This window comes from Ursus arctos, unplaced genomic scaffold (assembly GCF_023065955.2).
Source record: "Ursus arctos isolate Adak ecotype North America unplaced genomic scaffold, UrsArc2.0 scaffold_11, whole genome shotgun sequence".
Classification (NCBI taxonomy): domain Eukaryota; kingdom Metazoa; phylum Chordata; class Mammalia; order Carnivora; family Ursidae; genus Ursus; species Ursus arctos.
Window position 1 is genome coordinate 60546822 of NW_026622775.1, and position 15141 is coordinate 60561962.

The 15141-nt window shown below is 35.8% G+C and overlaps 1 protein-coding gene across 2 annotated transcripts in view; it reads right to left on the minus strand.

Annotated features, from left to right (window-relative positions):
* GLRA3 (glycine receptor alpha 3) overlaps positions 1-15141 on the minus strand; it is a 177516-nt gene that overhangs the window by 119120 nt on the left and 43255 nt on the right. For both annotated transcript variants that reach the window (XM_026518883.3, XM_026518884.1), the window contains exon 3: positions 4892-4959. In XM_026518883.3, coding sequence (XP_026374668.1) covers positions 4892-4959 — 68 coding nt within the window. The remainder of the gene's footprint in view (positions 1-4891; positions 4960-15141) is intronic.

A 15141-nucleotide genomic window follows, 5' to 3' on the forward strand; every position in this document is an offset into this window, starting at 1 on the left:
AGTGAAAAGTAATGGTTCAATGAGTAAATATTGACTTAAGGCACATAGTCGAGCAGTTCTCCAACTCTCTAACATATGTGTAACAAGATGGAAAGCCATCTGTTTTCTGAAGATTGGAGGGTAAGCCAATGTATTCAGTTTGAGACACTGCTATCTATACACACCCAAATTACTACATTCATAAAGGAGTTTGTTTGTTTTCTTAAAAAGCCCAACTTACAAATGCTTTCATCATGGCATTTAAGTCTTATCCACAGCTCATAACAGGTTTGCAGGAATCACATTAATGTGGAAATCTTAAGCTCCCCCTCATTGAAGCAATAAAAACAATCATGAATGAGTTCCTTTTGTCACCACAAGTTTAGAAGGCAAGACAGACGTGCCTCCCTTACCATGGCCATGTTACAAAAGGGGAACAGGAATGACTCTGATGGTGGTAAACTAGTTTCATCTTGAATTTAATTTTATTTAAGAGCTATGGTTTCCAAAAGCTGTGAAATCTTTGCCTGCTTAAGAAGAATGTGAACTTGGAATAATGGAGGCTGAAGATGTCCTTAGTGAATCTCATTATACGTGACATGTGACTCCGACGTAAAAGAAATAAGGAAGTTCAAAATTTCCAGAATATTTGTAGGAAAAAGTTGATGATTATATGTCAAGAATAATAAAATTGTGCTCAAGTGAGAATGGTTAGAATACAATAAGTTAATTAGACAAATAAATATTGGGAAATGACGAGTTTCACAGTTAAAAATAGATTTGAATTTATGCTATTGGAAAGATGCACATGAATTTTTTTTTAAGATTTATTATCTATTTGAGGGGGGTGGAGTTAGAAAGAGCACAAGCAGGGGAAGGGCAGAGGGAGAATCCCAAGCAGACTCCCTGCTGAGCATGGACTCCAATGATGCCTGGGGCTTGATCCCAGAACCCTGAGATCATGACCTGGGCCGAAATCAAGAGTCAGACTCTTTCGACTGAGCCACCCAGATGCCCCAATGCGCAAAAATTTCTAAAAAAATAAGTTTGGTGCAAGAAGAAAATGAAAAATATGTTAAAATTTTGAATTAACTTGATTTTCAGAACAAATGGGTAAGCATGTAGAATATCTACTACAGAAATCTTCTCAAGAATCAAATAATTACCTCAAATGGAACTTAAGATGAATTTTAAAATGGGGAGAGATACAATTATGAGAAACTAGACCAGCAGAGGGAGCTTAATATATTTGGTCAGTCAGTAAACAGACATTGAAGACAGTTAAGGTCTTTGTTAAGCAGAGATATATATATATTGGGAGAATTATTTAGATTTATTTTAGATATGAGATCTCAGGTGCAAAGATATCCATTAATAAGTATAGGTAATTTGAAATTTCATCCTCAGAATTTTAATATACTGTCTTAGTTGAATTAGTCTATTTGTATTATAAAAACAAAAGTAAATTATATTAGCATAAGAAATGCAAATATTTTTTAAAATACATAAATGCTTTTATAAAAACAAATTAATTTAAACAATATTACAACAAATAAAATAATGGAACAAAGTTTAGTTGCAGAGCTGTGATGATAGAAACTATGAATAAATTTATCAACTTAATCAAGTGGTAGAAAAATATTCTAGAGGCACCTGGGTGGCTCAGTTGTTAAGCGTCTGCCTTCAGCTCAGGGCGTGATGCTAGGGTCCTGGGATCGAGCCCTGCAAAGGGCTCCCTGCTCCACTGGGAGCCTACTTCTTCCTCTCCCACTCCCCCTGCTTGTGTTCCCTCTCTTGCTGGCTATCTCTCTCTCTGTCAAATAAATAAATAAAATCTTAAAAAAAAAATTAAAATAAAGAAAAAAAAAGAAAAATGTTCTATGAATCTTAAGGTGATGTTTTAATTTTCACCATTCCTGTATATGTGGACATCATGTTGCAGCTCTTCTATCTGATACTATTAAAAATTTTACAAATATTAAATCTAATTGTATGAATAGAAATAATATCACCTGTTTCAAAGTTTAGAAGACTAAAAAGAAAGATACCAAGGTGGACATAGTAAATTTTATAATACTTAACCTCTGAGATGTTTGATTAATGTTCATTGATGTTGCTTGTGATTCTGAAGAGGAAAGTGATAGATGGTAAAAATGACTTCAAAAAAATACATTATGATAGAATATGTAGGAATGGAAAGGATTTCTATGTTAGAGAAAGGAAATAAAACCGAGTAAGAGTCACTGCGGAGTGTATTTGCAATATTCTGCAAGCTTTTTGTGTAATATTATTTTATAAAGTCTAAAATTATTACAGGTAAGAAATTTAGCTGGTGTAATCATCCTCTAAATTGTGTGCTACAACCATTTAGTGGTAGACTGATGAATTATGTTATAAAAAGCAAAGACCCCAAGGAACCCGACAATTTTTCTGGTTTTAATGAGAAGGAAATCTGGCCACATCTTCTCTTTTTTCCCAAGTCTCTTCCTCCATCCCACAAAGACAAGTAAGGCTGTAAATCTTCCCCACTATTGCTGCTGAAAGAATTTTGTGGAAATGATCTTGCAAAAGAGAAAGTATAAACATATTTTTAGGTTTTTGAGATTGTACAGTGTGTATAGCAGCTATTAAAATGAGAAAGTTGCCAGGGCTCGAAATACAATTTGGAAAGTCTAAGCAGAAAAAAGCCAGCAGAGATTTCTTCATCTTTAAATACAATTTGGACTAAGAATGTACGGTAGAGGAACAAAATTTTCCACCCCAATATGTGTCTTTTTGGCATATGGATTATTTTAGGTTGATTATTTTTAAGAAACAGAAAACTCAAGTTTTTCTTTTTGCTAACTGCCTTAAAGAATTTAGACAGAGGACCTGTTCCAGGAAGGGAGCTAGCACCGTAGATAACTATAGTGATAATATGAGCTAGGCCTGGTAAATAGGTAGGAACCTGGCAAGGCCTATTTCATCAAAGTTCTCTCAATGTCCCGGTTTCTGAATGGCCCAGCAAACATTTGTTCACCTAACATTTATTCTTTTTCACCTTCCTGTGAATAGCTTTCCTTCCTTTTGCAGTTCCAGACTCCTATGCCCTGCTCCCTAGTTCAGCATGACATATATACCATATTTTGCCTGTCCTTGGAATCTCTTATGTTTATGTGGGTTCCTCATATATATGCTATTAAATTTGATTTTCCCCTGTTAACTGTCTCATATCAATTTAATTTTTTTAATTTTTTGTTTTAAAGATTTTATTTATTTATGTGACAGAGAGACAGCCAGCGAGAGAGGGAACACAGCACGGGGAGTGGGAGAGGAAGAAGCAGGCTCCCAGCGGAGGAGCCCGATGTGGGACTCGATCCCGGAACTCTGGGATCACGCCCTGAGCCTAAGGCAGATGCTTAACGACTGCGCTACCCAGGCGCCCCTCATGTCAATTTAATTCTTAAACCAGCCAAAAGAATCTTGAAGGGTAGAGGAAAACTTTTCTCCCCAATAGTAGAAATGCAGGATATAAATCAGGACCAAATACTCAGTGAGAATCCAAAATATGTCAAAGCCTGAAACAGGATTATAGTCATTTTAGAGTCAGAATTGTACCAGAACAACACTGTGCTTATGCAAGCAAATTATATGCATTTTCTCTGTGTTTACACAAACACACACACATTCACGTTAATTTATACACTGTAGTTAAGATAATTCTGTATAATGCCCAAATATATGATTGCAGTTTTTCTTCACTGGTGCTTTTATTGTAGTTATATTATTTTGAGTTTGATAAAACCACAGAGGTGCCACTAAATGATGAAATATTGCACACATGAGGAAAAGAGAACTTAAAAAAAAATACCCCTAGGTAAAGTCGCTTCCTGTTGAGATAGATCCTGTACACACACACACACACACACACACACACACACCTCTACATCCACATATAATAATTTACATATTAGATTATTTTTCCTTAGAAAATTTGCTACCAAGTCATTCTGAGATACGTGCAATGACCATAGCTCGCTACTTAATAATGGCCTTGGAAGCTAATAAATCTTTAAGTATTTCACATCCTATTTTAGCTAAAATCAACTTTGAAAATTAATGCAAATTATACTTGCTAAATTTAGGAGTGGAGTGTAATTCTAGGTAATTTAAAAACCACCATACATAGTTTCAATTAAAAAAAAAAGTTGCCTGCTAGACAATTTTACAGATATCGAGTGGTTCATGAGTCTATCTCTGAGTTTTATTTCAGCTAAAATGCACAATAAAAGCTGCAGTGCAAAGTAGAGATACAACATGATCTTTAGAGAAAGTTATAAAATTCAAATCAGAATAAATCTTGTCTGTAATGATGATTTTTTGGCTTTAATAACTTCATTATATAAAATGTTCTTGATTATGTACTAATGAAGTCTCTGTTCAATGTGTTTCAATAAAGTAAGGCAAATACCACAATTCACAAAATATTTATGATATTTGAGCAAATACTATATTCATCTGGAAAAAAACCAAATAAAATACTTAAAATAATATTATAAACACATTGTAAGGATACAGAATAATTGAACATGAAACTATTTACTCCTCTGTTTATGTCTGGCTATTAAAGAGCTTTAAAAAGAAATAATTTATATGGTAAAATTTTAGTTTTAATTTGAGACTTAATATTTAATTACCAAAATGGGAAAAATCAATCTTGTTTTCACTTACATTTATTCTCTAATATACCATCTCCAAATGAAACGTTATTACCTGCAGTTGATTGCAATATAATTATACCATTAATTTTATTTTTAAAAATCTCATTATATTAATTTTGGCTTTAAATTACATAACATTAGCAGAAAATTTGTCATTAATGTAATCACAAATTACTTCAGTGTGAAACCTGTTACAAAGTAAACATGCCTACCATGGTTGTCTCAGCGATAGAGCCAAAGCTGTTTATGAATATGTTGCATGTGACATTAACAGGAGGGCCTGGAAGAGAGATTAAAACATAAGGGCTATTTAAAATATTTTCAAACAATTTCTTGCTTTTCATTATTAGTCTTTAAAAAAGGAACATATATATTTTTATATTTGTATACACACAGATGCTTAAAATTGAAGGCAATAATTCTGTGAAATAGTCTGAATTGAAAATCACAAATTCATCGTCTCCTTTGAACACTGATGTTGGCCATTATATAAGTCATTAATCACACTTGGTCTCAGTTTCCTTGATCTAGATATCTCTAATGACTTTGCAAGTGCCCGATTTGTTAAGTCCAACATCTGAACCCCTTCAGGCTCTATTTCTATTCTTTTTTCCCTCCATGTGGGGGTCCTATTTTTCTGTATGTCTCATATTTTGTTGTTGTTGTTAAAGACATTAGCTACATTAGATAATCCAATGTGGCAACACTGGAAACCAGACCTCCTGCTTGAATCCTACAGCTGGTTGTTGCTGGTGTTTCTTTTTTTTTTTTTTTTTAAGTTTTTTTTATTTATTTGACAGAGATAGAGACAGCCAGCGAGAGGGGAAAGACAAGCAGGCGGAATGGGAGAGGAAGAAGCAGGCTCACAGCAGAGGAGCCTGACGTGGGGCTTGATCCCACAACGCCGGGATCTCGCCCTGAGCCGAAGGCAGACGCTTAACCACTGTGCCACCCAGGCGCCCCGTTGCTGGTGTTTCTTATTGTTGTTTGTTGTTTAGTGACTTACCTGGACTAATAAAGTCTACATATCCTCATAGTGTGCAGCCACGGAGGTCACCACTCAGCAACCTTAGTGGTCAATTAGTGATTGGTCAGATGGTTCCTTAATGCCTTGAACCAATAAGTCTCCACCCAGGGAACTTCACGTTTGGAGGCATGCCTTTAATGTTCATGCCTTTACCTTCACTTCTTTGCTTGCACAGAGTTTGAGGTCAGCCAGAGGTGAGAGGTTGGGACCCTCTCGGGTCTTTCCTGGGCATGCACACAGCCTCACACTTGTGTGTATCCTCTAGATCTGTAAGAGGCTATCAGAATTTTTCAAAGCTGCATATGAGCATCTCATTATTCAGATCTTCTTTTAAAATTTTTGTTCAGGCTCTTGTTTGCCCAACTGGTATCACAGCCTTAGGCAGCTGCAGTGTTAAACAGCTTCTTGTGATCCTTTTCAACAAATGCCCTGGGATAGGATTTTCCCAGTGCGGGAGTTTCCAATCAAAGCCCAATAATGACAAGCCTTCTGAGTGGGATTCCTCTAGGGAGCAGGCCAGATAAAAGTAACATAGTTAGCTGCTGGATTGAACAGCTTCTGTGATTGAGAAGCTGTTGGTTTTCAAGGCTACCAGAAGCTGAGGAGCGGAGCCATATTTAAATGCCCTCTGTTTTTAGAGAAACCTATCCATTTCTCTTGAATACACATTCCTCAGTGTGTTGCAAGATTTTCAGCACCTCGGAAGGTTCATTTTGACCATTTTCCAGTATTTTTGTTGCTTTTTTTTTTTGGAGGAGTGAATTTACAGAGAACATCGCTCCACCATTCCTGAAGTCCCCTGTAAGTGCCTAATAGAGCATTCATCATAATACCAACAATTTTTGTTTTTTATGAAATCCACTTATTCATTCTTTTACTAAATACCTAAAACTCTGTGTACAGCAATTTGAAGAAGACACAACAAGATTACCACCTAGCAGGGCAGAAGGAATAAGCTCTTACAAATTGGTGAGTAGATACCATTTAATCCACAGAACCTTGAAAGTGGGTAATATTTCATCATTTACAAAATAGGGAGTTAAAGCTCAGAGAGGATTACATAAGGTGCTAATAAATAGCACATTTAGAATTTGAACCGCTGGTCTGATTCTAGGAATCATTTTTTCCCCATTATATCCAGCTGTCCCACGATCTTCACATAACATTACATCCAAAGCATTCCATTTTCTGGCTACAGACTTTGTTATTAGGTCGATAGGTATATAAATCAACAATACCGAAATATTATGTGGTAGGGATTAAAATAATTCTGAGTTAAACTCTACCTAGTAGATAATGCCACACACAAAAACTAATATATAAGCTTTCCCTAAGATAGCAGCCCCTTGCCCTGTACTTTCATGCCCCCCTCCCTAGAGATAACCACTTCAACTTATTTAATGGATTCTTTGGGGACTTACCTAAATTTCTCTAAATAATGAGTTTATTTTGCTACTTTTAAAGGCTCTAGTTTCAGGCGTATGTTCTGATGCCCACAGCAGATGAGGATTTAGCTCTCTTTCTAACATTATCAACACCCCTATTAACATAAACCTTGTTTTCTGTCCTCCCAGGACACAGTTATTGTTACATTGTCCTTGTTGTTAGATTAGTACCTACTTTTTACAATATGACAAGGTGAATATTACCTCCAACTAAGTCATGCAATAAACTGTGATTACGTTTCCTGTCCTGAAAAACATTTTCTTGAGGTTGATAATCGTTTTATGTATTTCACATAGTTTCCTCCATATGTATCATTTACTTATAAGTTCTGAAATGTGTAAATTATGTTTCAATGTCGAACTCATCACATATTTTATTAGCTTTATCTATCTTTGCAGTTACTTCCAAATTAGATTTTTTGCTCTGGAGCATATCAGTGATCTTATGATCTCCTATAATCATTATCCTGAGGATTACTGCCACCTCTCTCTTCTGTGGCATTTCCATTCATGGCCCCCATGCTTTTATCTTTCTTGGCTTAGTTCTTTATTTTAGTGGAACATATCCTTTAGGAATTTCTTGAGAAATGGTGCGTAAGGATATGAAGCTTCTGAGAATTTTTGTTCACAATTTTTTTAAACATCCTCTCACTTAATTACATCTACATTTCATGCAAAATTTTAGACTGGAAATTTTTTTCCTGAATTTTAAAGACATTTCTCTATTATTTTTTTTATTTTCTTGTATTACTGTTAAAAAGTACAAAGCCATTCCGATTCTTGGTCATTTGTAAAGATAAAAAGGATATTCATTCTACCAATATTTAAAAAAATAAATAAAAAATTTAAAAAACGCAATGCCTCATTAGCTAGAATACTTTAAAATCATTTGTGGTTTCAATTTACATTTTCTTGATTACTGGTGCACAATTTTCATCCTTGTTTTTCTACTCATTTTCTCATAGCCATTTGTCTTGCTTGAATAAGATAGAAAAAAACCCACAAAATTATTCAAAAATGAAGTCCATGATCCATAAGCCAATGAATGATACCTATGCACATTGAAATCATCTTTAAAAACATTCATACCTGATTTTAACCTAGATGATAAGGCATGCAACCAAAGCATCAATATTTGTGAAAGCTCCCCAGATGATTCCCCTGTGCAGCGATGCTGGAAGCCACAGGCCTAAAGAATTCCAGACTAGGAAACATTGGTGCCCATTATATCATAGGGCTGAAAATGAACTGAGATTTTCTTAGAGGTGAAGACATAGAGAGAGAGAAGTCAGAGCTTGGAGCTAGGCCTTGAAAATGAAAGGCTTTTAATTTTAATTAGAAAGTAGCCTATTATAAGTTTGATCAACAATGCTAATAAAAAAAGTAGATGCTGTGCAGTTAGAAAGAGACCAAAGTCTATTGACCATCAAGATGCATAGAACATAAAATTAAACAGATATAGAAAGTAAATTGTTTTAAATATGAAAGATGGATTTTTAAGAACAAGAAAACCTCATGAAAGTCCTAAATCTTGGAGGTGCTATCATTATTTGATCACCAGTAGAAAGGTTTTTTTAAAATCTTTCTTTCTTTCTTTCTTTCTTTCTTTCTTTCTTTCTTTCTTTCTTTCTTCTCTTTCTTTCTTCCTTCCTTCCTTCCTTCCTTCCTTCCTTCTTTCTTTCTTTCTTTTTCTTTCTTTCTTTTTTTTTTACTTGTCAGGGAAAGAGAGCACAAGCAGGGGGAGCTGCAGAGGGAGAGGGAGAAGCAGGATCCCCGCTGAGCAGGGAGCCCAATGTGGGGATTGATCTCAGGACGCCGGGATCATGACCCAAGCCGAAGGCAGATGCTTAATGGACTGAGCCACCCAGGCACCTGTTTAAAAAAATATTTCCTTGTTATTTCTAAATATTTACAAATGTTTAAAATTTGTGAGACAATAACGGTGTCTTATATGTCACTATGTGAGAAAGGAGAAAGCATGAATCTTTTACTTCAGGATTATTTTGTCCCATCACAAGAGAAGTATAAAGTTACAATTAACTGTTAGATTTCTTTTAACTTAATGTAAGTCTAAGGTATTGAACTCTAACATACGTACCCAGAGTATCTGGGAATCTTAAAAAACTAAAACCAATCATTCATTTCTAGGTTATTCTCCATTTTCTAGAGAACGTGAAAACTCTGCTATTTTCTTTTGCTGCTAACTGTACTATGAATCTAGGGAAGAGCATTCAGCTTGAGATAAATTCTCTTGTGCTCTATTGGCTCAGAGTCTTTGGAAGAGGGAAAACACAAGCGCACTGGTACTGGGTTAATTCATCTTCCAATAAAATGCTGATAGAGGTGCATCCATTTTGGGGGAACATGGCCCAGTGTACTGCTGCCGCTATGAGATTGTCTGCTCCACCTGACTATGAACTCTTTGGCTGAATTGGAATAAATAAAGCAGTGGGATGGGTGGGTAGTGTATTTCTTACTTTAGTTTAACAAGAGGCAGGGCCTTTATTTTGGGGACTTTAATTTCTCGGTGGACATTGCATAAAAAGGGAGGCATTTTTTATTATATATATATATATATATATATATATTTTTTAAGATTTTATTTATTCGACAGAGATAGAGACAGCCAGCGAGAGAGGGAACACAAGCAAGGGAAGTGGGAGAGGAAGAAGCAGGCTCATAGCAGAGGAGCCTGATGTGGGGCTCGATCCCAGAACGCCGGGATCATGCCCTGAGCCGAAGGCAGACACTTAACTGCTGTGCCACCCAGGCGCCCCTATATTTTTTTATCTCATCCTTTGAATTTAATTATTATCCATATACTTTTAGATAGTGGTGGTGAAAAATAGAATGAAGGTGAAAATTCAGCACAGGCTTTAGTGATATCTGTTCAGATGCATTTCGGTGTCCTCTGGGCTTCATGGCACATCCTGATGATTCCAGGAAGGTTCTGAAAGCAGCAGTATTAAGTACTGTGCTAGGAATAGAGCTCCTCTGATGTATTTGTCTTCTCCCTAAAATGTGGCACTGGCATCCCAAGTTGACCAGAGGTTTGCATAGTAAGGTCAATAAGGAAAAGAACGTGTTTCCACAGAAAAGCAATGGTCAAAGGGGGAATAACTAATCGAGGCTTTCATTTATAGTGGGGGACATAATGTTTTATATTCTATGAAATGGACTTCAGCCTCTGGCTATTCAACGAGCCTCCAGTCACATGCGGAAACCTCCTCCTAAAGGCAGAAAGCCACCCCGGGTTCAAAGTCTAAATTTCATGTGGTAGTAAAGTAAATCACAGCGCTCTGAGGTATAAGCATTATTGTTTATTCCAGTGGTTATCACATGTGTTCTTTGCCTGATTATTAGAACACACAAAAGTGCTATGCGGTTCCCAGTTGACTACTTACGCGTGTATTCTCTTCTTCAGCAGGAAGAAAGGTGAAGAATTCAGACCCTAAACCTTAATTCCAAATTTCAAAAATAGAGCAGACACTGACTTGAAATATGTTTGTGTGTGTGTGTGTATATATATATATATACACACACACACATATAATATATATATACATATAATTTTGTTTTTAAAACATTTTTAAATATACTAAAAGTATAAAGCAACTTGAAAATAAAAGTCATTGTTTTTAAAGGTAGTCTTGGGCTAGATCATGGAATCTCCTCGACATGATACAAAGTATTTGGAATTTACTTTATGAAGATGAGGGAGCCATTATAGATTTCTGATCATTGTTGTGTAGTGAACCAACACAACACGGTGAGTTGTTGAATGGATGACAAAAGTGTAGAGACAGAGAAAACAAGAATCTATTGTCATAGTCCAGATGGGAAATAGAATGGCCCTGACCAAGGCAGCGACGGTGGAAACAGTGGAAAAGGATTACAAAGAATGAAGTGGATACAGTACCATAATGTTTATAAAGCGCTGTATTCTATACTTTAAACTTCTGGTCTATGGCAAATCAGAGCAGCAATCTTAATCTTTCTACCTTAGCTACTGATATGTATATTCAACAATTTTGTAGAGAATGAAGCTCAGAGGAGATTGTAGATATTCTATTGCCATTCCAGAGAGCACCTGTTTAGCTGTCCTTGGCCAATCTGCTACTTCTCTGTGCCAGTGCAAAAGCTGTTAAATCCATCTAATACACTGCTATGCTTAGCAACAGAGCAAATAATTGGTATAGCATCCATATGGCAAATTGTGCCTTTAAATTGTTCATTACATTAGCCATCGTTGGCCCCAAAAAGCAAATGACAGTACTTGCAGATGTTTTTAGCAGCATGTTTTCTTTTAGATGTCCCTTAAAGAAATAGAACATGCCTTTTAAATTCAGAGATGGATAAAGGCAAAATAGCAATGTGAGTTGCAAAGCCCTGGCGATTATATTATTGCTGCTCATACTAGGGAAGAATTATTCACAAGGCAAAGCTCAAGCAAACAAAGAAACAAACAAAAAACAGCCTAAGTGTTCCTGAAAATGAATCTAAGAAATTTTTAACATATGTTGCATTAAAACCTCACCCTTTTTAAAGACATAGAATGCAATTGAAAGACTAAATCTCAAAAAAATGTTGTATTTACATCTATATACATGTACATATGTATACAGATATTACCTTATTTATTTATGTTTATAGTAAATATTTTATTTATTTATTTATTTATTTATTTATTTATTTGAGAGAGAAAAGGGGGGAGCGGAGGGAGAAGGAGAGAGAGAATCACAGACTCCCTGCTGAGCATGGAGCCCTATGCAGGGCTTGATCTCAGGACCCTGAGATCATGACCTGAGCCGAAATCAAGAATTGGGCACTTAACTGACTGAGCCACCCAGGTGCCCCTTATTTTATTTTTTAATTGACAGAAATAAACTTGATGACTTTACATGTTAGATCCCTGAAGAAAGTTTGAAAATTATGACATAAAAATAGGATCCAGTTTCTTCTTTCTTTTCCCTTTCCTTCCACTTCCTTCCTGAAAATGCAGTCTTAAAGTCATTCAGTCAGGCAACACAAGATGGGTGTCCGTGTTGGGATGGGGAGTGTGGTAAACTAGACAGGATGAGAAGGACATCTGTAGAGAAGGGGTATATACACAGCACACACAGGATGTTGGAGCCAGAGTGAGTGAGGAGGATGTTCCTACAGTAGGGAGCTGGTGTGGAATATTAGAACTGGAGAAGGGTGAGGAGAATGTCCACATGGGCGCATCCTGGCGTGGTCAGTCAGAGTCTGAACAGGACCCTAGGGCATTTGTGCAGGAGAGGGAGTGGCAGCAGGCAAGGGAGATATATTACATATTGATCAAATGCATCATTATTTTAAGGATAAAGGGAGCCAGGTTTCTTACTGTCAGATGAGGAAATTAAAATACGGAAACTCAAAAACTAGAATAAACCTATGGTGTCAGAGATATCAGTATGAATCACGGTTTTCAATAGAGAAGTAAAGCTGAAGATGTAAATTAATATACATACGAATATACACGTGTGTATGTGTGTGTGTGTATATTTATGCAAATATGTGTATGCATATGGATATATCCCAGAATATACCAACTTAATCAGTTAATCAAACTGAACATTAACAGTGAAGGCAAAAATTAACATGGTCCACCATCTGATAAAATGCCATCAGAACAAAGCATCACTTCTGTGATATTTCTATTAAGATGCATTACTTAAATTGAATCATGAAGAAAATTACTAATGCAAACTGAGGCATGTTCTGCTAAATAAAGGGATAATAATATAATATTTAAATGTCATGATCATGACAGTCATAGAAAGCATGACGTTCTGGTTCAGACTAAAGGAATCAAGGAGAAATGACAAAATATAAGACATGATTCTAAACTGGATCTTTTTGCTATGAAACCATTATTCAGGTAATTGTTAAAGTTTGAATGGGGGTCCACAAATTAGACGGTAACAATATATTCATGTTTATTTTCTTGTTTCAATGGTTAGATTGTGGTTGTCTAAGAGAATATATTTTGTGTGATATGCTCAAGTATTGGGGCATCAGGTCGACAACTTTCAAGTGGCTCAGGGGAAAAAAATGTTTTGTGCTGTAGTTGCAAATCTTCTGTTAATCTGAGATCATTTTTAAAATTAAAAAAGGGAAAGTACTATAGAAAAATACATTAAAAACTAAAAATCAAAGAAAACATAAGATATGGAGCACACCAATCTAAATTTGTAAGCATTTCAGGTGAACATTTATAGTTTTAGAAGGACTTATTAAAGACATTCTTCCTGTTAAAATGACCTTGTATTATGTAAAAATGCAAGTAGAAAATTACCTTTTTCAAAAAATAATTGTGAACTTTATCCAAGAACAATAATGTCTGAATATAAATAGTTAAAATGGATAAAGAAGATGCTAATAACTTTTCCCTGAAAAGAGAAACCAGGTAGGAAATAAGCATTAGGTACACATGCCACTCGGGATAGAATGTGTTATAGCAGAAAGACTATTTGAAAACTGGATTTGTGATGTGGGAAAAAGGGATTAATATAGAGAAATATTACCGATGAAAAGACAGAAACCACAAAGACATTGTGAAGACAAACAATGTTATTTCTAGATAAAGAAAGTAACCATTGGAGATAGAATAAAAAAAAAAACATAGCAAAAGTGCAATAAATGTTTGGAAGGAGTATATAATCGGGTGATTGCTGAGAGAATACTTTCTGCCTGGATCCAAATTAGACTTAAGAGTTATCAAACAAGAGAGGCAAAAAGAAAGAAGCAAAACCTAGAAACAGTTGGTAAAATGGACTTGTAAAATAATATTTTATTGTCTATGGATGTACATTTATTTGTTATCTGATTGCTTTTCATCTCTTAAACTGACTTCTAATTTCAAATGACTCCCAAATGCTTCTATTTCAAGATGGAAAGTTGAACACAGTTTTCTTTCTCTCTGAGAACATCAAATGATGTTTGCAAATAAAAATGAGACTAAATACATCATACCAAAGAGAATGGAAGGAAAATCGTAATTAGTTTAATGACATAAAATATAGAAGGCAGAAAAAAACTGTTGATCGATGAAACAGGGTAAGCCTAAAATAAATGCAGGTTGGGACTGCATGGAGAAGGGAGCTAATGTGCTAAGAACCACCCAGGGAGGCACAAAGCTTAGGGTCATCCTCTGCAGGAAAGGAGGTGGGGAGTTAAGGGGGGTCTGCAGGGAGAGGCCATGGGTACCTGTTTCAGAAGTTCCCTGCTTCCCATCCCTATTCTACAGAGCAGGAATGACCTGGGGTTTAGCCCTAAGAAAATTTTGAAGGCATGGCAATAATTTTTTTTTTTTTTTTTTTGCAAACATAGTTCATTAAGGTGATTGGACATGATATGTTTCTGTGAATCAATGCCAACTTTCAAAATGCTTTGTTTATCCAGCTTTATATCTCAGTTTTCCAGCTGAGCTATCAGGGACACACAACATTGTTTACGTTTATGATGCACACTGTGTTGATTCGATACACTTACATATTACAATATGAATACCACCTTAGCACTTAGCTTACAACTCCATCATGTCACATAATTCCTATTTCTTTTTTATGGTGAGAACATTGATGATCTACCCACTTAAGCAGCTTTTAAATAGCAACTTAGCCATTTTTAATAATACAGTATTAACTATAATCACAACGGTGTGCATTAGATTCCCAGAATTTATTCTACTTCTTACTCTTTGCAAAAAGTTAAAAAACAAAAAAGATGATTAGAGAAAACAGAGTTCCTGATAGTACCTTAAAACTAAAGCCATCTGTGTTTTGGCATCTGGAGGACACCAGACCAAAGCCTAGACGACACTCAACACTCATCTAAAGCACAGTTCTGTTCACTGCAGGAATGTCTGTCAGATTTCCCTTTCCAGTGAGAAAAATAGCAGCAAGCCACCTCCTTATGCGCGTGCGCACGTGCACACACACACACACACACACACACACACACACAC